Below are 23,116 nucleotides of genomic sequence, written 5' to 3'. Positions count from 1 at the left end.
TGAATTATACTAATAATTATGGTGTTGTACAACAATTGTCTTTAGCTATTCTCCAACAGTAATTATAAAGCAGAGAAGATCTGATTCTAATTATTTAAAAAATGAAGAAATAAAACAGATCACCAATCGCAATCAAACAACTTTAATATTTTTGGCAAAAGAAAAAAATAAAAAAGAATGGTAAGGGCATAATAGTAATTGCAGTAGAAAATAATTCAGTAGCAGGATTCAATGTCTTTTTATTTTCCCAGACACAAAGAAGAATCTCTTATCTTCTCACTTCTCTCGTTCCTTCTATTTGATCCTCGTTTGGGGTCACTTCATTTATATCCGAATCCAAATTAGGGTTTCTTTTTATTCTTCTACTATTACTACTACCAGCTCCATCACCCTATCCATTTTCAATCGAAGTTGTCGGATTCACAGAGTTTTCTTTACTCTGATTCACATGTTCTAAATTTAGTAATAAAATTCGATACTTTGATCGCACTCCTCTTTATCGGATTTCTCGCTTCGCATTCGTGATCTGAAGATAAAGCAAAATATTTTCTTTCTTGGCTTTGATCGGTGATTCAAAGCTTTTGATTCTCGACCTTTGTTCTAAGGTAGAGAATTTTTGAGGGTTTTGAGGTTCGATTTAGGGTTCATGAGTAATGATCCTAAAAAGGAAAAAAAGAGAAAGAAAGATTATGACTAAATTATAGTAATAAAAGATTCGTAGAGAGAGAGCTGCATTAAAAACTAATATTCATGGAGTGGAGATTAATTTATTTTCCCTGGATGGTAATATTATAAATTCACAATTAAATTTCAGTTATCGGTGATCAAGCATAATATTACGATATATGTAATGAAAAATTCTCCCAATTTATATTTTTTTAGCTACCGATGCCGACTGACGATTTTTTGTAGACTTTTGCAGAAGGTGGAGATGGCGTCTCTGCAAGGACCAGTTATTTGTCCCACTGTTCGTGCTAAGCAAGGGGGGTTTTACACTCTGGCCACGATGGGTTTTCCGGTGAAGGGTAGCCGTCTCAGAAGTGAATTGTGGGGATTCAAAGGGATCAATAATAGTAGCATCACCCAGGCTGGTTATCTTTCTCGCAAAGTAGGTGCCCGAAAGTTCAAGACAATTAATTGCACTTTCAGTTCTTCGTCGAATGGAAACGGTAGCATGGCTGAAAATTTCAATGAAAACGATGAAGACTACGTCAAATCCAGCGTACTCGAAGCCGGTATGTTCGAAATACGTAGTTTTAAGTTAAATTTCATATTACTTGTTTCTTCGTTAATTTATGAGGGTGATCTGTACTGATCATGTTATTGCTTCTCTAGATTGAAGTGTTCGTTATTTGGGTTATCTTTTTCATTCGGACCGTGTTCCAATATATAAATACACATACGCTCACACATAAACACATACATACAATTGATGCAAGTAATTGATGATTGTTTTGATGCAGTTGAGGTGAAGAGTGGTGTTGACGGTTTCATGATTAAAATGAGGGATGGTAGGCATTTGAGGTGTGTCCATAACAATCCACAGGGTGGTCATCTGCCGGATTATGCTCCGCACCCTGCAATTGTGCTGAAGATGGAGGATGGAACTGGTCTTCTTCTTCCAATAATCGTTTGTATGTTTGCTCTCAGCCTAATACTTTGCAGTTCCTTCTAAGAGGAATATTTATGTAGACTTCATATGAAATTCCTTGTCTATTAATTTTTGTTTAAATGTTAACATATTGGTTTTGCTTTGGTTGCAGTGGAGATGCCTAGTGTGTTGCTCATGGCGGCAGTGCGTAATGTTCAAATTGTATGTTTGCATTGTAATCCATCTTGCATCTTTTAATTATTAGTGGTGTTTGTTTTGGAAGACTGATACTCCTGTGGAAACTAGTTTGCAGTTGCATTTATTTTCTTCTTCAAAATCGATGCTGAAAGTATAAGTTATTTTTTGGTTTCCAGGCTAGGCCTACGCTTTATCAAGTGGTGAAGGAAATGATTGACAAAATGGGATACGAGGTAAGGTTCTGATCTTATTTCTTCTGCTAAAGGTTTGACCATGCTTCGTTCTATTGAAAATATTGGTTGTGAATTGTGATGATCTCTCCTCTGCCATTTCAGGTTAAACTTGTTAGAGTCACTAAGAGAGTGCATGAAGCATATTTTGCTCAGTTATATCTCACAAAGGTATGTACCCTCATGTTTCAGTTGTGCTCACTCTGTCTCTGTTTTTTTTTTCCTTCCTTTGCGGTCGCTCATCCCTCAAGGGGATTCAAATCTCCAATCCCACCAGTTAAGAGCAGCCAACTCATTTAAAATAATAATTAAAACACTTGTGGAAATAAATAAATTATCGTTTGAGTTGACTCCACTCGAGTTGTGGGGCATGGAAAAGACAAGGAAAATGGGGCCGAGGGCGGTTTTGCCCCCCCAAGGCGGTATTGATTCTCCCTTTATGGTGATTCAGTTTTCTGCTCACACTGATTGATGTGGTTACAGGTGGGTGATGAGTCGGAGTGCATCAGCCTTGACCTTCGACCTTCAGATGCTATCAACATAGCAGTGAGATGCAAGGTACTGAGATTATGTTTTTCTTTTCTGCCCTGTATTCTCAGTCTTGAAAATGCTTCAAGGCATATTTTGTATTCCAAAAGATCAATTTCATGCACCCACTGTTTTTTGAAGCGCCGTTGACGTTAAATTGAAATGGGATCTGGTGATGAGATTTTTCCACACAACCAATGATGTGTTACTCTGTTCCTGTAGTATGCAGACTTGTGCTGATGCAGAGTCCTGATGAACCTTGTTTAAGAATAGAAATGAAAATACTTACAGTTCTTTCTTTTTAAAGGCTACAAACATGGCTGTGGACCATGGCCTCCTAATGTGGTGATTCTTTAAAATCTACAAGATTTGAACGAGGACTTAAATACTTAATAATGGCAGTTCCTGATTGGCTGGACTTATATCATTTTCACCGATATTATTTACAGGTACCAATTCAAGTCAACAAGAACCTGGCATACAGTGATGGAATGAGGGTGATTGAATCTGGGAAGCTCTTGACCCAGACCCTTGCTTCAGATGGCTTATTATTTGCTGAATTAGATCGGTAAGTTATAGATAAATTAGCTATTATTTTTCTTCTTTTTTTTATAAAATTATGCATTGTGTGTGTACAATTCTAGTTTGCTCTTCTGTGCTGGTTCATGGTTGGATGCTAAGGAGATGTTTGTTTTGAGTAGTTGAATTTATTGGAAAGTGTAGAAGGACTTAGGATGGAGGTAATATTAAACTCTTGTGTACAAAAGAGTTTACTTTACGTTTAAAATACATGTAGGGTCCGCACAAATTATTAACTTTACTTCCTAGGAATGATTTTAGATTTCCATTCCCACTTTTACTTTATCCCATACCAAACACCCTCCAAAAGTTCTATTTCCTTACCATAATTGTGCAAGTGTGTACGTGTGTTTTTATGAAATTTCATTCTTATTATTTTTAAGATGATTTTAGTCTTACCTCTAATACCACCAAAAACAATATGACTTGGACAGGAACTTGCAATGCCAGTCATTCAGTTCAGTGTAGTCCTGAAGTTCATAGTTTTAAATATTAATTTAATAACTGAAAATAGAACCTGAGTTGAATTTAGACATTTTCTTAATAGCTTAATTCAATAAATAATAATATTCAATGTCCTAAGGAAAGATTGAAACTGCATTCTTTTCATATTCTGTTGATAGACAAGTATTAATTTGAAGATTTATTGTTTTAGACCAAGCGGTCAGCCATGCGTTGATACGAAGGAATTTAATCTGGTACGCAATATGCTAGTAGCAGCTGTTGAGGAGCGATACAGAGATGCTGGTAAGATTTCATTTCTCTGGGAGTGTAACAGGCTGCTAGTATCGTTCTTTTTCAGTCTTGTGACGTCTTCTCCTTCAGATTGGTATTGCATTGATTAATGATTGGGGTGTTACTACTTGTCTACTTGATAATGCACTCATTGTTTAATAATAAAGATGCTGTAGAAAATGTAAGAACATTACTTGGTAGGATTCCAAAAACAATATAAATCGGTGATGGAGCTATAAGCCAATGCGGGCCTTAATTTTCACTCTGCGATCTACGGTGTTCTTTTGCATGTTTTCATTTAGTTTTCCTCATGCATCAAAGCTCTATATATCATCCTACTTCATAAAGTAGTGTTGAATCTTCATATTATATAATTGTAATTGTAATGAATCTCCTATTGTCCTACAGCTCAGTGGAGGGATAAACTAAGTCAACTTCGTGCTAGAAAGAACTTGGCATGACAGGTAAAAATATCATGTGTCTCCTATAATCAAGTTTACTCTTCAGTCATTACAAGTTAACCAAGTGATTTTTTTTACTTTTCTTTAAGCCGTGCTCGAAGATTATATTGTACATAGACAATTGTTCAGAGTTGGCCGGGCCGTGTTGGGGGATCAATAGTGCCGTTTCCCACTGCTACATATGTATTTAGAAACTTGTGAATATTTATATTATATTATATATATGTGTATGTATTATATGCAAGTATAGAGGAACTTTACTGCCACTGTAAGGTTAATAACAAGTGAAACACTTCGCTGATTGTTAAGTTGGTTATCCGAATGCTTGTTGTACAATCTATGGCAATAAATCGTGGTTTCTTGCGGTTGCCACCAAAACCTTAATTGTGCTAATACCAGACTAATTATCGACTCTCCTAACCATTCCCAACAAATCTGGTAACTTACACTTATATGTAGATGAGTTACCCATTTGATTTGATTTTGAAACAAATTTAACTAATATGGATATAGCTGTCGTACATCATATTTTATAATTAATAATGTATATAAATTATATCATTTAGGACCTATAGTGTGTTTAGGACATTTTGGCAATTTAAAATGCCAAAAGAGGAGAGCTACTTAGGGAAAGTGGCAACGCTTTGCGATTGCGTTGCCATAGAAACACCACTACGTGCCACCTGGTGGTAGGTGATGTACAGAATTGTGTCGCCATAGAAATACCACCAAGCGACAAGTCACTTGATGTTAGGCGATGTACATAACAACTTCATTTTGAAGCTGTTTTGTAACATTTTGCTCGGCTTTAACAATTCTTATAATTTCTGAATTTTTTCTGTCTTTAAACGCCTAATAAAATCTTGTAATAGTCAACGGGTTAGTGGATGATTCAAATTCAAAGGAGTGTTTGAATGATCAATTTATTCCAGTGAGTACTTTGCATACTTATTCTTTATAGCACTAGATTTAGTGTAATAACTTTGTTTAATCCTGAAAGCATTTATTTAACAATTTTCATTAGGCAATGTGTTTCATTTGGTGCTAGGTGACATGCATAGTTGTGTGGTGATGCGTCGTCATAGAAATACCATCAAGCAACGTGTCACCTGATGCTAGGCGATGTACATAACAACTCCATTTTGCATCTGTTTTGTAACATTTTGCTTGACTTTAATAGTTCTTATAAGGTCCTAGTTAAAATATTGTAATAGTAGCAGTTGGTGGATGATAACTCTAAAAATATCAACCACATTATTCATGCGAGTATTTTACATACTTATTCTTTAGAACATTAGATTGAGTGTGATAAGGCTTGTTTAATCATGAACGCATTTATTTAGAGTTCCCTTAGGCAACGTGTTTCCCACCACTAGGCAACACAAGTACTTCACATATTTATCGTTTAGGGCACTAGATTGAGTGCGGTAAGGCTTGTTTAATCCCGAAAGCATTTATTTGATAGTTTCCCTTAGGCAGCGTGTTTCCCACCACTAGACAATGTGTCACTTGGTGCCAGGCAACGTACATATTTGTGTGGCGATGTGTCGTCATAGAAATATCACTAAGTGACGTGTCATTTGGTACTAAGCGACGTACATAACAACTCCATTTTGGAGTTATTTTGTAACATTTTGCTCGGCTTTAACAGTTCTTATAACGCACAAATTTTCTCTTTTTGCCCATAAACTCCTAATTAAAATCTTGTAACAATCAAGAAGTTGGTGGATAATTTCAAATTTAAATAAGTGTGAATTGTATTATAAAAAATAGTTGATTTATTCATGTGAGTACTTTATATACTTATTCTTTAGAGCATTAGATTGAGTGTAACAAGGCTTGTTTAATCTCAAAAACATTTATTAAGAGTTTCAAAATAAAAAATTTTGTAAGAGAAAAGAGTAGGGAAATAATGGATGAAAATAGTTTCCTAAAATTTTGTAATAGACTTGTTCAAATATTTTTGTTTAAAATATATAAATAGTTGTTGTAGGTATTATAAAATTATACTGCAATTAAGTTTTATTTTATTTAAGAAGAAATTTCTTAATTTTTGTTTGAATTCAAATAAGAAAGAGAGCAACGAAATTTTTAGGAATTCTTTTTTTGTTTTTCTCTCCTAAAATTCAAGATTCAGGCATAAGGTGGAAATAACTTTTTGTACAAATTCTTTTGAGACTTGTTCCAGCCTTGGAGTTATTTTTCTTCTTCTCTCCTACTTTCTCTATTGTGTTATCTTATTTGTATTTTGCGGTTGAGTTTCTAAACTTCATTCTTCTCTTATGTTGTATTCTTAATTCTTATTTTGTATTTAAATGTTGTTTGGTTTTAACTCTCCCTTGTGAAGATAGTAGTATTTTATTGTTATTTTAACCTAGTCGATCCCCGTAATTTCTTGTTTTGTTCTATGAGCAATATTACCAAACATTTGTTTTTTCCTTATCAAATAAGTGACATCTTTGTATGATTTGATTGGGTGGACAAGATTCCAGCTAATGATTGCGTGTTTGCATCCATAAATGTATCACACTTTGTGTAAAATGTCCTATTCCTTACGTCGGGCACAATTAATGAAGTTTACGAAATGATATCCTATCATCCATAAATCATATCCTATCATTTCAAATTATTTGCATTTTTATAAAAAGATAAAAATATATTTGCGGTATAAGTAATTAAAATTTTGAGTATTTATCCAGTATAGACTTAATTTTTTTTTTAGTAGAGAAAGTACCTAAAGTAACTAAAAGAGTAATTCCGTCAGTCTTCATTAGTTTAGTTCCGTTTGGTAATGATTGGACTAACATGTATCATGTCCTTATTAGTCCAACTCATAGATATCTAAAAAACATATTTTAAATAATTTTAAATAGAAAATAAATTAAAAAAATACATTTTAATTTATTAAAAGTTATAAATTTAAATTAAAACAAAACAAAAACCTAAAAACCAAATAAAATAACTATACTATTAATTAAAAATCTTTTTTATTCTCCCTCCCTCTCTTTCTCGTATCTTTCTTCTTCCCCCTTTTCTTTTACCAGCCCAACCGACCCTAGGGAGTGCAATCGCACCTCTCACAGATGGCCATGGTCGATGACTGGCAGAGGTGGGGAGCTGCGACGAAGGCAAGTTTCAAAGATGGCTAGGCTACGACAAAGGCGAGGTGGGGACCTGCGATGTGGTTTTTGGCTTTTGTGATTCTTGCTCTTCTTCCTCGAAAGCCCTTTCCTCTTATTCTTCTTGAAATTTGGGGTTGGGGTTAGGATTTGTATTAATGATGTTGATGGTGGTGATGATATTTCTGAGTAATGGGTTTGTATTTTATTTAGATATTGAACTCATTTGTTGACTAATTTGGGTATTGATTGACCAAGGATGTATTTTGGTATAAAAAATTTTAGGTTTACATTTGATTTGGGAATTGAAATTTTTAGGTTTGTATTTAATTTGGGTATTTTGTAATGTGTTCTTGAAGAATTTTGGATGGTTAATGGTTTGATTGTTGTTGATGATGATGGAAAGTAAAGTTTTATTTTTGTTTGTTTTAGTTTAATTTAACTTTAATTAGTAAAGATTTTAAATTAAATAAGATTTAATATTTTTCTTAAAAATGTATTCTTATATAATTTTATTAAATTTTAATTTTAAAATCAATTAAAATAAATTTTTTTAAAAAAAATTATTAGATGTACTAATAAAGACATGACACGTGTTGATCCAATCATCACCAAACAGAACTAAACGGATAAAGACTGATAGAATTACTCTCTTAGTGATTTTGGATACTTTCCCCTCTAAAAAAAAATTGAATCTATATCCGATACAAAACTCAAACTTTGGGTACTTATGTGACAAATATCCCAAAAATATAAAAGAAAAGATTAAAAACAAGCATAATAATAGTCAATGATAGGATTTGAGAAGCTAACAACAAGGATAACATAATTGTCAATTTAATAAAATGGTTTACTTTATACCTCCAAACGCCATTACGCTGCTTAAAAATGAAAAAGAAATCAAATAATAATGAAAAGTCAACTAACGTCGGCAAATTCCCGCCAAGACGCGCCTTATCTCCACGTGGCAAGTCTGTTGTAGGAGAAGGAGTATACACCACACCCTCATTTCTTTCTTCTTCTTCTTCTTCTTTAACTCATTCGCTTTGGGTCTCACTATCGGTCCCTTGGCTTCTTCACCCAATCCAATCCAACCCAACACTAGTTAATGACATAATTGAACATTAATTTTTGAATCCAAAAATTGCTAACTGTTGATTGAATGGAACTCTGACCGCACAACCCTAATAATAATAATAAAAATATCCAATTTCGACAAACTAATACTATTCGAATCCTAACTTTTTTATAGGCTCTCTTTCTCAGTCGACTCCAATCCTCATCTTCCGGAGCAACCTTTACCATGTCCGGCCCGCTTGATAGATTCGCTCTCCCTTGTGAGTTGCATCTTTTCTCTCTATTTCTTCTTCTTCGTCTTCTTTTTTTTTGATCGATGAAGTTTTAGGGTTCTGATTTTTTTGAACTATTGAATTGGGACAATTGATTATTGATTTGCTTTAAATTCGTATTTTTTTTTTTGGGTAAGCCAATTTTATTACGGCCTGTATTGTACCCTGAGTGTACGGCTAGTAGACTCGTAAAGCTGTGATTTTTTTTGCTCTTTCCAATTATAGAAAATTTGTTTATTGTGATAATAGTGCAGCTGATGTTATCTTTATTACCCTATTATTTATTACATATTCTGAGAGAGAACAAATATTTGTTTGCTTAGGCTTTGATGGTTCTGGGCATGATGAAAGGAAGGAAAGGAAATCAGATTTTGAAATTTCGGAAGATGACAAGAGGACGAGAATTGGGAGCCTTAAAAAGAAAGCAATTAATGCGTCTAGTAAATTTAGACATTCTCTTAAGAGAAAGAGAAGGAAAAGTGGGAGTGGGAGTGGGATCAGGACTAATTCTCTTTCCATCGAGGATGTTCGTGATTTCGAAGAGTTGCAGGCTGTGGACGCATTTCGACAAGCACTCATCTTGGAGGAGTTGCTACCTCCAAGATACGATGAATATCATATGTTGTTGAGGTGCCTTTTTTTCTTCATTTCCACACATACAATTGTTTCAATTGTGCTGCTGCTTTCTGTGATTTCATTCTCCTGTTGTTTTCATTGCAGATTCTTGAAAGCAAGGAAGTTTGATATCGATAAAGCCAAACTAATGTGGACCAACATGATCCATTGGAGGAAGGACTTTGGCACGGACACAATTTTGGAGGTAATGTTCGTCTGATGGTCGTATTTATTTTTTTGGAATAACAACTTTAAGTCTGGATACATTGATGTTAAAATGCTGTTGTTTGAATTACAAAGAATATGAATGTAAATAAAGTGTTTAATTGTTACTATTATCTTCAGGACTTTGAGTTCAATGAGCGGAATGAAGTTATGAACTACTACCCTCAGGGTTATCATGGTGTGGACAAAGAAGGAAGACCTGTTTACATTGAAAGATTGGGAAAAGTTGATGCCAACAAGCTTATGTCGGTGACTACTATGGATAGGTATATAAGATACCATGTGCAGGAGTTTGAAAAGAGTTTTGCCATTAAGTTTCCAGCATGTTCTGTTGCCGCTAAGAGACACATAGATTCAAGTACAACAATATTGGATGTTCACGGCGTAGTATGTCTGTTAACTTTGAATTATTTATTCATGTTCAGGTACCTGCTTTTTTTTTTTGGCATTAGAGAGTATCCTATGTTTTTCATCCCAATTTCAAATTATTCTACTTTTTAGGGTTTTAAAAACCTAACCAAGTCAGCACGAGAGCTCATCACGCGCTTGCAGAAAATTGATAATGACAACTACCCTGAGGTGACTTGGTTTTCATATTTAACATTCTCATCTAATTTCTGGTGTTGGTAATTTTTGCAATGTTTTCATTAACGTTTAGGGTCTAAAGTTAATGGCTTGCCCTCTAATGTGATGGTGCAGACGCTTTGCCGGATGTTTATAATTAATGCTGGTCCCGGTTTTAAGCTGCTATGGAGTACAGTTAAAACGTTTCTTGACCCAAAAACAACTACCAAGATTCATGTATGTTTCAATACATTTTGCTTTCCTTGAATAGTTTTCTAGTGCAGACTCATTGTCAACTGATGATTAACTGGTATTGAATTTTCCCCAGGTTCTTGGTAATAAGTACCAGAGCAAATTGCTTGAAATAGTTGATGCAAGGTAATTAGCCTTTTCCTTGTATATATGCTGGTTAGTTCTATTTAACTTCTGCTAACTGTTGAGTTCTTTTTCTTTTGCTATCTCTGCACTGTTTCTAGTGAGTTGCCAGAGTTTCTGGGAGGAACCTGTAACTGTGCTGATCAAGGGGGTTGTATGAGGTCTGATAAGGGACCATGGAATGATCCTAGTATATTAAAGGTTTTGTTTTTTGTTTTTTCCAATTTTTTCGTGATTTTTTAATCTTTCACTTTTTGAAAATGTGTTATTTTACAGGGCTCAAATGAAATACTTGTTTTCTTGCAGGTGGTAATCAGTGGTGAAGCACAGTGTTTTAGACAGATAGTAACCGTTTCAAACAGTGAGGGGAGAGTGGTTTCTTGTGATAAGTCTCGAATTTCAATGGTATTGTCTGCAAGATCATCTTACTGTCCATACTGTGATGTTTATGTTTTGTTCATGTTATTTTTGTTAACTTAATTACACTTTACATCAATGCCACCTTTTTCTTTGTGGATTCAGATACGAAGTAGTGATACATCTGCTGCAGAGTCAGGATCTGAAGTGGAAGAAATGGCGTCGCCTAAATTAAATAAAAACTATTTACAACCTAAGCTGACTCCTGTATGTGAAGAAGTAAGTGCTACTGATTTATGATCACGATGATCAAAATAAAGCATTCTTCAGCATGCAGACCAATTCTTTTTTTGGGTATTTCACTAACTTTACTCAGTCTGATTTATGTTTGTTTAGGCTAGAGTCACTGCTAAGGCAAGCAACACTGGTGAAATCTCCGAGTATGATGAATATGTTCCCATGGTTGATAAGGCTGTCATTGGCTGGGAAAAACGCAATTCCCATCAAAATCCTTCTGTTTCGGGAGGTGAGAATGTTTAAGTGGATTTTGATTGGAAATTTTCACATGTTTTATTTTCAATTATGAATTAATTTTAACACATGAATTAATTGAGAAAGAAAATGGAGAGACGCTCTGGTGGCATTGTGGAGGGCAAGGGATATTGGCGGGTCTACTCCTTTTTTTTCCTTTAAAAATCATTTATAATTTTTTTCTCAAAAACAATTGGCCAAACAAAGCTACTTAATTTTGTTTTACTAATCAGGCTATAAATGGCCTGTCAAGTCAAGACCTTTCTGAATCATAGAGGAGGAGCAGTAGGTAGAAAACTAGATGAATATCATAGTTAAACGCAGAAACATTTATTGTCAAGTGTTTTTCTTCAAATTTCAGAAGCATTTAGTTTTCTCATCCAATATGAACAAATATAATCATAGTTGAACGCAGAAGTTGTAGTAAGGAGTATTCTTTTAATATCAAGGCACCATGACAAGGTCAAACCCAATTTATTATTTTCTTTTGTACTTTTGAGTACAAATATTAGCGAAAACCCCCAGGACTGTAAATGAGCTTTGGGCTATCTTAGGTTATAGCTCAACATCATGGAGAATAATATATTTTTTAGTTGTTATAGTCTGATGAGCAATCTGATCTTTTGGAATCCGCTACAGGGCCACCTTCTGTTTCAAGTGTAGAAGAAGCTACAAAAGGATTCTTTGCTCAGTATTGGGCTGTGCTCTTGACCATCTTTGTTACTCTCATTACTCTCATCCGATCAGTTGCATGCCGGGTTACTAATAAATTTCACTACCCTCTTTCTGTTTCTGGCAACAACGTTTCTGAGATGACTGCTGAATCAGTTCCAGAGGAGTTCCGGCCCCCTTCACCGGCTCCAGGGTTTACAAAGGCAGACCTTCTTTCGTGTGCTTTGAAAAAGCTAGGTGAGCTTGAAGAAAAGGTGAATATGCTACAAGCAAAGCCATTTGAAATGCCTTGTGAGAAAGAAGAGCTGCTCAATGCTGCTGTTTATCGTGTGGATGCTTTAGAAGCAGAGTTGATTGCTACAAAAAAGGTTATTCCCTCACATCTCATAGTACTCTTTATCTGACGGTAACAATGTACCAAATGGCAAGCAATTGTTCTGGCAATAAGCATGATGCATCTGCGAAATTTCGTTGGTGCGTCAACTGTTTTGCAAATTCAAATGTTGATTATTTGCTTTTCATGATGTGTTAGGCTTTACATGACGCTCTAATGAAGCAGGATGAACTACTTGAATATATAGATAAACGAGAACAGGCAAAACTTCGGGTAAGTTGAAGATAATGCGGCATTAATTTGATTTATTATATGTGAGAATGTGACTAACGATCTCATATGGCATGCTTTCCGCAGAAAAAGAAGTGGTGCTGGTAAAGAGTATTGGTGTACAGCATTAGAAGAAATCTTATGGTAAATATACTGATGGTTTTTGGTACACGATATGCTTGTATATTTCAGATGCGTGCGTATATAGTGAATTGAAGAGATGTTGTCCTTCTCCTCCTAAATAAAGGCTCCTGCCCTTTCCTCCTACTTTGCAAGCAATGGAATGGAATTATGCTAGCAAGGGGCACGAAACTTCGTTGCTCTCATTTTTCTGAATCTCCATAAAGGCTCTGTAATATTTTTTATCGGTAATTAGAAAAAGATAATATTTATGGATGTGAATCTTTATATATTATAAATGTGAATGTTAGTTTAACGGATTTTTTTTTTTTTTTATTATATATTTAACACTTTTTTACTTTTAATTTTTTAACATTTTTAGTTTTAAAGATATCTTAAATATATTAAAAAATTAAAAAGTAATAAAATTATTTAAATAAGGTAAATAAAGTGAAAAATAAAATAATAAGTAATACATGAGTCATAATAATTTCTTATCACATATTTTAAAATTTTATATTAAAATATTAAAATTACTTTATTAATTATGTTTTTAAAACTATAATCCATTTTTTATTTTAATAATTATTTATTTTATCATTTAACATATTTTATTTATGTAAACATATATATAATAGTGAAATAAGACATAAATATTTTTATTTTTATTTTTTCATTTAGTTTTTTAATAAAAAAAATTACATATTTTAATTGCTCTAATTATTAATTAAATAATATATATTTATATATAATTTTTGTTGGCTTTAAATTTTTTTAAATTAAATAATTAAAATTTAATTAAATAAATTTTTTAAATTCATAGTTTTAATGTAGTATTTTTTAATATTTTATTATATTGAAATTCGTAGATATTTGTTCTAAAAGAAAATTTGAAATAAAATATTTAATTTTAAAACTAGAATGAACCATATTTTTATAAATAAAAAATGTGTATTTAATTTGGTTTAATTTTTTAAATATGTTTATGTCATTCTTTTATAATATACACTATTATTTATTTATTTAAAATTTATATAACAACGAAAAAATATAATAAATATAAATTAATAAATTTTTTAAATAAAATTAAGTAAACGTGATGTTGACGCGGTTCTTCGCCAACAGGTAATTAAGAGAAGAAGAGAAAGGGATTAGTGCTGAAAGTAGAACCGTCACAGATGAAATCTTAGAGAATGAACTAGGTGACTCAAGACACATTTTTAAGTGGTTCAAAGGTTAAAATCCTTCTACTCCACTAGTCAATATTATTGATATATTCTGGATTTTTGGTTACAAAGTGTATATCTCTTCTGAGACTATTTTTTCCAACCCTTATCAACTCCCAGGGTCTCTATATTTATAGGAGAAGGCACCTGGAAGTTGGTAAGGAGGTCATCCCGTGACCTTATTATTTGTCATATCAACTCTGTGACACTCATGATTAATTCCTAAACCTGACACATAAGTATGGTCAAATCAATAGATAAGGAGATAATGGGCCGCACGGCCCAACCCAGTCGTAGGTGTCTGAACACGCACGTTCCTGCTGCGTGTCCGAGAAGTCAGGGAGATATCGGACACGTGATGTCAGATATAGGCACGTTTATCTTGCGTGTGTTGACTTTACAAATGGTCAGAGATCTATGAGAAGCAGCTCGTACCACGAGCTGCTTCCCTGACCCGACCTTCGGCCTCAAGGACTCCTTCCCCCAGTCTTGGGCAGCCTTGGCGAGTTCTTGAGGATACCTCGAGCTAAGGGGGTACGACCTGGAAAACAGGATCTCCGACCTGGGGAAATTTACGGACTAACCTTGATTAGTCCGAGGCTCAACCTGCTAATCAGCCCGTGGGAAAACCAGGGCGTACATCTGCCCCCAAGCTCCTGCTCGTGGTATATGACATCATATATAGAAGACCACAGTAGGGGCTTTTAGACTTCCCCACAACCCTTCACATTCCACTTTTTGTGCAGGCGTCTGATACGTGGAACGCCGTGGGTGGTGACAGTACGTTTTACGATAACCGCATTTAATGGCCTAGTCTAAGCCCAGCCATCGTTTCGTATTTCGAGTGGAAGGCCTCGGATCCCTCACTAGGGTCATCCAAGAGCCTTCTACACGTGATCCTTCACGTATATAAAAAGGGGGTGGCCACCCTACGCACGGGCCACCCCTTCATTCAAAATTTCCCAGATTTCTTTCCTTCTTCCCTCTCTAACTTTCAGAAAAACGAAACCCTCGCCTTCGTTGCTGCCATTTTCATTGTTCAAGAAGCTTAGGCGCACGAGTTTCTCCGAAGCTTTGGAAGCCATTTCACCGACGAAGCTCCTATCAACGCAGCATTCTCTTCAACCTTCTAGCCATATACTGTAAGTTTCTTGACCCTGTTCACTTTGAAAACATGCTACTGTAGCTTAGGTAAAAAAAATTTACTGTAGCCGCATGCAAGGGTTTTCTGGGTTGCGTGGATATGGAGGGTGACAGCCCTCTTTAGGCTAGGACATACTTGTTGTAGGAAATCGCCTTAGAGCCTGGGTTTCAGGATGATTTTTCTGGGACATTTTCTGGGTAGGAGTTTTGGGAATTTTGGGTGCAAAACCGGGTAGCTTAAGGAACACGCCTCATGGGCGGTTTTGCAATTCCTGCCTACTGAAACTTTCCTCCCAAGGAAAATTTTACTCTGAACCTCCTGACACGCGAATTCCGAGTAATCTGGGATCTGTTGGGAGTATACGCGCGTGTTCACTGAACCGCGTGGTTCCACTTCCCACGAGCTGGGCTTTCCTCAGCTTGTGCAAATAATAATTATTCTTCCTCCTGCTTGGGTCGCCTTTTCTAAAATGTTTTCTTGTGTTCACTAGGCGACCAGATGGCTCCAAAAAAGAACCTCCCTCAGAAGAACGTTGGAAGCTCGGCCTCCCGGCAGGAGAAGGGAAAGGCGGTGATGCCCAGCTCGCCGATCCCCCACTTTGGGCCGGTCGTGGAGAAACAAGTCGAGGTGGCCCCCGACGCATTCTTTGAGGCGGAGAGAATCGTCTCAAAGGTAACCGATCAGGTGAAGATCAACAAACTCTTCCTCACCCATAAGATCCCACTGGGGAAAGTCTCAGTTATAGCCCGACCTGGAGTGGTGATGCCCAGTTATAGCTAGACGAATCGTTTGCGGCCTGGAGTGGTGAACACTTCAAGGCAGGGGCCTTCCTCCCCCTGGATCAGTACTTCGTTGATTTCCTGAATCATGTGGGGTTGGCCCCATTTCTGCTCCCCCCCAACTCCTACTGTCTGTTGGCAGGGTTGAGGTACTTATTCAAGAAGCAGGAGTGGGAGGTCCCTACTCCTGCTGATATTTTATATTTCTTTTGCCTCAAAGCCAGCCCGGATCAGTGGGGGCGAGGTGATGGGTTTTACTATTTAACCTGTTTCCCTAATACGGCGGCGGTCATCGAGCTGCCAAGCCATCCAAATGACTTCAAGGACCAGTTCTTCATGTCAACTGGGTTCCGGAACTGTGAGCACCACTACTTCAACCGTCCTCGTAAGTGAACCCTGACCTTAGCTCGCCTTTTAAGTGTTGTTTAATTTTAGCTCCTCCCGTATTCCATTCTGATTCCAGCCCAATCTTGCAGCCATCTACGCGAGGACCGAGAAGTCTGCGACCCTCGGGGGTCAATATGAAACACTGGCGGGCTTGCCCCCCAGTGAAAAGGACTATCGCGTGCTCGTGACGGACGAGACGATGGTGTTCTGCAAACTGATTTTTCCGAATCAGACTCTGAACCTGAAGAGGCCCCGGGGGCCGCCCCCAGCTCGCGCAAACAGACCTATCACCGTGGAGGAGGTCGCGGAAGAGGAGGACGAAGCGGCTGAAGTTCCGCTCGTGAGGAATAGGAAGAGGAACTTGGAGGTCGCCCAGGGGATGGACGAGGAGAGGATCCAATCCGGAACAGCCGCGGGTCCTTCCGGCCAAGGTAACCCTTTCTTGCTTAGGAATGTAGATAGGGCCACTGCGGACCCCCGGCTGGTTAGGTTCAATCCTAGGCAGATCGTCCATCGTCACCGAAGGAACCCGGACCTGAACACACTCCTGCTCCATTGTGTTGACCGGCTCGTGCTGGATCACCAAGATAGCCGGCCCAGGGGTACCATAGTAGTAGATAACACCCTAGCTTTTAGGTCGATCATTTTTTAGGAGTATGGGACCAATTTACGCACATGGCCATCACTCCAGAGAGGTATCTATGCTCCGGGGCTTAGGCAGTATGTAGAAGAGTCTAGTCCCGAGTCAGAACCGGACCCAGAACTTGCGCCTGTTCGGGAAATAATCGTCTTAGGTTCTTCCAGCTTGGGGGGTAGGGCTCCTTTAGTATTCATATACTTTTTGCCTTTAACCTTTTGCTTTTATTTCTGCCTGATTGCTAACTTGTAATAACCATGCTTTTTGTTTTCGCAGAAGAGATGTCTCAGCCCGAGGATAGTCTGCGGGACATAGACTTCGGGGGGAGTCCCCCAACAGGGCCAAGATTGAAAAGGCTCCGAGGGTCCAAAAGCACGGCTGGGGGCTCCACCAAATCTCCGGCAAAGGAGAAGGAAAAAACCCCACCATCCCAAGTCGAGGGGGCAATTCTTCTTGTTGGCGGAGCAGGACACATGCCCCCGCCGACCCAGCGATCTCCATCAGCCGCCCAGGACGTGGGAACGGAGGTCGTGACCCCGGCTGCAGTGGCCCCCGGCGTACGCATCACGGTCGACGCCCAGGATCTGGAGAAGATCCCAGAAGCCTTTAGGGGGACGGTGTATGAGTCGGCGAGCTACGCCGTCAAACATTTCTACAAGTTCAAAGAGAAGGAGCTCCGGGCTATTGAGACACTGAGCCCGGTCCACGTAATAGAGTCATCGATGGACATGACCCTAACGGTAAGCTGCCCCATTCTTTTAAGGCTTTACCCCTCACACACCGCCTTATTTTTCCACTTAGCCGATTTATCTCCCATTTCTCGCAGGGCATTGCTGCCGTACACCGAGGCATCGCCAGGACCAGAGCTCAGCTCGAGGAGATGAGGCTCAGGTGGCGAAAGATGCGCTGGCGACCTCGAAGGCCGAGTTAGAGAGGACCCGCTCGAAGGTCAAAGAGCTTGAGACATCCCTTGCCACCTCGCGAACTGACCTCGAGGCAGCGAAGACCGAGGCCCAGGCCGCCCAGGTCGCCCTTAAAGCTGAACGAGCCACCTCGAAACAGTCCATGCAGGAACTGTTCTATCGTTGCTGGGCCCACAACCCGGAGGCTGACTTCTCCTTCATGCCGTCGGGTCTCTGGGCGCGCTTGTTGGTGAAGCTCCAAGCCCGCTTTGACAAAGAGGTGCCGCCTTTGGAGATTGGGGAAGCCTCTGGTGCGGCGAAGCAGGATGAGACCGCGACCTCCAAGGGGCCGACCGACGGGGCTTAGGGCGTTTTTTCTTCTCTTTATTTTGAAGTATTTTATGTAATCTTTAGCACGAGGTATTTTTTTCTCGAGACAATTTGCCTTGCAATTTTAACTTGTGTATTTCTTCATGCTTTCGACTATAATACACATATTTTTTTGTTTGATAAACTTAGTTCGTGTTAACCGTTATTTATATCCCAAGCCCTTTTAAGAAGGACCACGATCCATAAATTTAAGTTAACTTCTAAGTTTTATGACCCGGTTAAAACCAGGAGCTTATTTTGAAAACTTAGTTCGTGTCAACTTTTTATCCATATCTCGTGCTCTTTAAGAAGAACCACGATCAATAAATTTACGTTAACTTCTAAGTTTTATGACCCGGTTAAAACCAGGAGCTTATTTTGAAAACTTAGTTCGTGTCAACTTTTTATCCATATCTCGTGCTCTTTAAGAAGAACCACGATCAATAAATTTACGTTAACTTCTAAGTTTTATGACCCGGTTAAAACCAGGAGCTTATTTTGAAAACTTAGTTCGCGTCAACTTTTTATCCATATCTCGTGCTCTTTAAGAAGAACCACGATCAATAAATTTAAGTTAACTTCTAAGTTTTATGACCCGGTTAAAACCAGGAGCTTATTTTGAAAACTTAGTTCGCGTCAACTTTTTATCCATATCTCGTGCTCTTTAAGAAGAACCACGATCAATAAATTTACGTTAACTTCTAAGTTTTATGACCCGGTTAAAACCAGGATAGGACTTAGTTCGCGTTAACCCTTATACATTGATAAGAATCAACACCTAAGTCGTTAAGGAGACCTGGTTATATCCAGGTACCATATGCCCCCCAAGTAACTGGGAAAGGGTCTTTCGTGGTTACTTTAAGATTACACTTGCAAAAAAAGAAAAACTTGATTTTTATTAATACATAAAAAGTGGCCTTCCAGGCCTTACAAGTGAATCATTGATAATATTTCTTCAAGTGGATGGCGTTCCAAGTCCGTGGGACTGCCCCTCCATCAAGTCGAGCTAACTTACAAGTTCCTTCCTTGATGACTTCAATGACCTGGTATGGTCCTTCCCAGTTCGGTCCTAAGACTCCATCCTTGGGATCTTTTCCGGCCAGGAAAACTCTTCTTAGGACCAGGTCGCCAACGCTAAAGGTACGCTTTTTGACTTTAGCGTTGAAGTAGCGAGCGATCTTTTGCTGGTAACGGGCGAGATGGAGTTGTGAATCCTCTCGCCTTTCATCGATAAGGTCTAGGGAATGGCATAGGAGCTCGTGGTTCCTATCTTGGTCGTAGGACTGGACTCTATGCGACAGAACTTTAATTTCCACGGGGAGGACTGCTTCACTCCCAAAGGTTAGGGAGAAAGGAGTGTGACCCGTAGGAGTCCGATGCGAGGTCCGGTATGCCCAAAGGACTTGGGGGAGCTGTTCTGGCCAGACCCCTTTTGCCTCATCTAGCCTCTTCTTGAGGCTCGCCTTTAGAGTTTTGTTGACAGGCTCGACCTGGCCGTTTGCTTGAGGATAGGCCACAGAGGAGAAGCTTTTCACAATCCCGTGCCTTTCACAAAACTCAGTGAACAGATCGCTGTCGAACTGAGTGCCGTTGTCGGAGACAATCTTCTTCGGCAGGCCGAACCGACAGATGATGCTTTTAACCACAAAGTCGAGTACCTTCTTCGATGTTATTGTTGCCAACGGCTCTGCCTCGGCCCACTTAGTAAAGTAGTCGATGGCTACCACGGCGTAGCGGACCCCGCCCTTTTCGGTAGGCAGGGCGCCTACTAAATCTATCCCCCAAACGGCGAATGGCCAAGGGGCCGAGATCATTTTCAGCTCGACTGGAGGAGCTCGGGCAACCACAGCGAATCGCTGGCACTTGTCGCACTTTTTCACATATGAAATCGAGTCTTTGGACAGAGTTGGCCAGTAATAACCTTGCCTGAGAACCTTTAAGGCCAGGCTTTGCCCCCCAGCATGGTCTCCGCAGAATCCTTCGTGAATGTCCTGCAAGATGGCCTGTGCCTCACCTGGATGAACGCACCGGAGGAGAGGTAGGGAATTTCCACGTCGGTACAACACACCATCGACCAGCGTGTACCTCGGAGCTTGATACAAGACTCGCCGTGCATCGCTACGCTCTTCAGGCAGCTTGCCCTCGACGAGACATTCAAGAATGGGGGTCATCCAGGTCGGCGTGGCATCAATCATCTCGACCTCTGCCCGACCTCCTTCTATACTTGGTTCTTTCAAGAATTCTATTGGCACTAACCCCAGGGATTCTGTCTCTCCCGAGGTGGCGAGTTTGGCGAGAGCATCCGCGTTGGCGTTCTGTTCCCGAGGTATCTGTTCGATCGATCCTCACTCAAATGCGGACAGCTCAGTTTTTACCTTTGCCAAATAGGCGGCCATCTTGGATCCCCGCGCCTGATATTCGCCCAGAACCTGGTTTACCACGAGCTGGGAGTCACTGAAGCACTGGACGGAGCTCGCCTTTAACTCCTGAGCTACCCTTAGCCCAGCTAACAAAGCTTCGTACTCTGCCTCATTGTTGGACGCCTTGAACCTGAACCTTAGCGCCGAGTGGAACCTATGTCCCTCGGGGGATATTAGAATGATTCCAGCCCCGGAGCCGCTCTCGTTAGATGAACCATCAACGAAGATCCTCCACGACGAACGCGGCGAGGCGACTTGAAGTAGGCCTTCTGATGGATCCTCCTGGAATCCCGTGCACTCCGCCACGAAGTCAACCAACGCCTGACTTTTTATGGCAGTTCGTGGAGTATAGAAAATCTCGAACTGACTGAGCTCGACCGCCCATTTTAACAAACGTCCCGATGCTTCAGGCTTTTGCAAAACCTGCCTTAGAGGCTGATCGGTCATGACGTGTACCGAGTGGGACTGGAAATACGGTCTGAGCTTTCGCGAGGCTGTGATTAGACAAAACGCCAGTTTTTCCATCAGTGGGTACCGTGATTCTGCTCCGAGGAGTCTCTTGCTGATGTAGTAAACTGGCTTTTGAACTTGGTCCTCTTCTCGTACCAGCACGGCGCTAGCTGCATCCCCAGTGACTGCCAGGTAGAGGAAAAGAGGCTCTCCTGCCCTAGGCTTGGACAGCACGGGCGGTTCAGCCAGATGCGCCTTCAGATCGAGGAATGCGCTTTCGCACTCTACTGTCCACTCAAACTTCTTGTTTCCTCGGAGCAGGTTGTAGAAGGGCAAACACTTGTCGGTCGACTTGGAAATGAACCGGTTAAGTGCTGCCACTCTTCCTGTGAGGCCTTGGACGTCTTTCCGCGACCTGGGGGAAGGAAGCTCGAGCAGTGACCTGATTTTGTCGGGGTTCGCCTCGATTCCTCGGGTATTGACTATGAACCCCAGGAATTTCCCCGATGCGACACCGAACGTGCACTTATGAGGATTAAGCCTCATGCCGTATTCCCGTAATATTTTAAAACATTCTTCCAGGTCGGAAACATGGTTGTCGGCAGTCTTTGACTTGACGAGCATGTCATCAACATACACTTCCATGTTCTTTCCGATCTGGTCCGCGAACATTCTATTTACTAGCCTCTGGTAGGTAGCTCCGGCATTCTTCAGGCCAAAAGGCATGACCTTATAGCAATAGACATTCGTTGGGGTCATGAAGCTGGTATGTTCCTGGTCTGCCGGATTCATCGCGATCTGATTGTAGCCTGAGTACGCGTCCATGAAGGACATGAGCTCGTGCCCCGCCGTAGCATCCACCAGCTGATCGATCCTAGGCAATGGAAAGCAATCCTTGGGGCAAGCTTTATTCAGGTCGGAGAAGTTGATGCAGGTCCGCCATTTCCCGTTGGGCTTTGGAACTAGCACGGGGTTGGCGACCCAAATTGGAAATTTGGCTTCGCGGATAAAGCCACACTTTTTGAGTCGGGCCACCTCTTCTTCTAGGGCTTCAGCTCGGGTTGTTCCTAAACGCCTCTGCTTTTGAGACTTGGCAGGAACGCTTTTATCCAGATGGAGCATGTGCATGATGACACTCAGACTGATCCCCACCATGTCCTCGTGGGACCACGCGAATACGTCCAAGTTATTCTTCAGAAACGTAATCAGCTCCGCCTTTCTCTTGTCGCAGAGGTTCTTCCCAAGCTTAACCGTCCGTGACGGATTTTGTGGATCAATGTTTACCTCCTCGAGCTCCTCAATAGCCTGGAGCTCGGACCTATCTTCGCCTATTCGGGGGTCAATGTCCTCACTAAGGGCGACACTTTCCCCTTGGGCGTTTTGAGGTTTTTCAATCTCAGGAGCCACCAAGGGCTCCTGGGATTCCTCTTCACTCGAAATGGGCATAGCCAGCTGCCCGAGTTTAGACTTTCCCTTCATGGAAATGCTGTAGCATTCCCTGGCAGCGAGCTGATCGCCCTTGATGGTGCAGATTCCTGTTGAAGTAGGGAATTTCATGGCGAGGTGTCGAATGGAAGTGATGGCCTTGAAAGCTATGAGCGTAGGTCGGCCCAAAATGGCGTTGTAGGCAGCGGAGCAGTCAATGACCACGAACTCAAGTAGCTTGGAGACTGTCCGAGACTCTTCTCCCAGGGTGATCACCAGCTCGATCGTCCCTATCGCTGCCGATCCTTCTCCCGAAAAACCATACATCATCATGGAGGTCGCCTTTAGCTCTGCGACGGTTAGACCCATCTTTTCTAATGTGGATCGGAATAAGAGGTTCACCGAGCTTCCGTTGTCCGCCAACACTCTCCTCACTTTCCGGTTGGCGAGCTGGACTGCTACGACCAAGGGATCATTATGGGGGAATTGGACGTGACCTGCGTCTTCCTCCGTAAAAGTAATCG

At 40.1% G+C, this 23,116-nt stretch overlaps 3 protein-coding genes across 5 annotated transcripts; all 3 read left to right on the top strand.

Moving 5' to 3' along the window:
* Window positions 1-267: 267 nt before the first annotated feature.
* Window positions 268-4,700, top strand: LOC133807362 (bifunctional nuclease 2-like). Of its 2 annotated transcripts, none has more exons than XM_062245629.1 (11): window positions 268-605; window positions 923-1,235; window positions 1,464-1,634; window positions 1,764-1,813; window positions 1,966-2,022; window positions 2,125-2,190; window positions 2,503-2,577; window positions 2,997-3,115; window positions 3,782-3,873; window positions 4,270-4,325; window positions 4,412-4,700. In XM_062245629.1, the coding sequence occupies exons 2-10, from the start codon at window positions 932-934 to the stop codon at window positions 4,320-4,322; spliced, it is 987 nt and encodes a 328-aa protein (XP_062101613.1). In that variant the 5' UTR covers window positions 268-605; window positions 923-931; the 3' UTR covers window positions 4,323-4,325; window positions 4,412-4,700. The 2 variants fall into 2 exon arrangements, with proteins under 2 accessions (XP_062101613.1, XP_062101612.1); XM_062245628.1 differs by having other exon boundaries at window positions 269-605; window positions 913-1,235.
* Window positions 4,701-8,484: 3,784 nt separating this feature from the next.
* Window positions 8,485-13,173, top strand: LOC133805183 (phosphatidylinositol/phosphatidylcholine transfer protein SFH6-like). 2 transcript variants are annotated; one of them, XM_062243295.1, is made up of 14 exons: window positions 8,487-8,778; window positions 9,114-9,420; window positions 9,511-9,610; window positions 9,751-10,017; window positions 10,132-10,209; window positions 10,330-10,431; window positions 10,523-10,572; window positions 10,671-10,770; window positions 10,876-10,974; window positions 11,092-11,205; window positions 11,323-11,452; window positions 12,097-12,497; window positions 12,662-12,736; window positions 12,821-13,173. In XM_062243295.1, exons 1-14 carry the CDS (start codon window positions 8,745-8,747, stop codon window positions 12,839-12,841), a joined length of 1,878 nt encoding a protein of 625 aa, XP_062099279.1. In that variant the 5' UTR covers window positions 8,487-8,744; the 3' UTR covers window positions 12,842-13,173. The 2 variants fall into 2 exon arrangements, with proteins under 2 accessions (XP_062099278.1, XP_062099279.1); XM_062243294.1 differs by having other exon boundaries at window positions 8,485-8,778; window positions 9,114-9,610.
* Window positions 13,174-17,204: 4,031 nt separating this feature from the next.
* On the top strand, window positions 17,205-18,281 carry LOC133805182 (uncharacterized). The gene is made up of 2 exons (XM_062243293.1): window positions 17,205-17,766; window positions 17,853-18,281. The coding sequence occupies exons 1-2, from the start codon at window positions 17,284-17,286 to the stop codon at window positions 17,955-17,957; spliced, it is 588 nt and encodes a 195-aa protein (XP_062099277.1). The 5' UTR covers window positions 17,205-17,283; the 3' UTR covers window positions 17,958-18,281.
* Window positions 18,282-23,116: the final 4,835 nt, after the last annotated feature.

Source organism: Humulus lupulus, chromosome X (genome assembly GCF_963169125.1).
Source record: "Humulus lupulus chromosome X, drHumLupu1.1, whole genome shotgun sequence".
NCBI classification, from domain to species: domain Eukaryota; kingdom Viridiplantae; phylum Streptophyta; class Magnoliopsida; order Rosales; family Cannabaceae; genus Humulus; species Humulus lupulus.
Note: the sequence above shows the minus strand (reverse complement) of the source record. Positions and strands in the feature narration are given on the sequence as shown.

Excerpts from the sequence above, each read along its gene's own strand:
- LOC133807362 (XM_062245629.1), top strand. The coding sequence starts at position 932 with ATGGCGTCTCTGCAAGGACCAGTTATTTGTCCCACTGTTCGTGCTAAG. Across the intron at positions 1,814-1,965 it reads CAGTGCGTAATGTTCAAATT|GCTAGGCCTACGCTTTATCA; the intron begins GTATGTTTGCAT and ends TTTGGTTTCCAG. Across the intron at positions 3,874-4,269 it reads GGAGCGATACAGAGATGCTG|CTCAGTGGAGGGATAAACTA; the intron begins GTAAGATTTCAT and ends ATTGTCCTACAG.
- LOC133805183 (XM_062243294.1), top strand. The coding sequence starts at position 8,745 with ATGTCCGGCCCGCTTGATAGATTCGCTCTCCCTT. Across the intron at positions 11,206-11,322 it reads TGACTCCTGTATGTGAAGAA|GCTAGAGTCACTGCTAAGGC; the intron begins GTAAGTGCTACT and ends ATGTTTGTTTAG. Across the intron at positions 11,453-12,096 it reads AAATCCTTCTGTTTCGGGAG|GGCCACCTTCTGTTTCAAGT; the intron begins GTGAGAATGTTT and ends AATCCGCTACAG.
- LOC133805182 (XM_062243293.1), top strand. The coding sequence starts at position 17,284 with ATGCTTTTTGTTTTCGCAGAAGAGATGTCTCAGCCCGAGGATAGTCTG. Across the intron at positions 17,767-17,852 it reads CGATGGACATGACCCTAACG|GGCATTGCTGCCGTACACCG; the intron begins GTAAGCTGCCCC and ends CATTTCTCGCAG.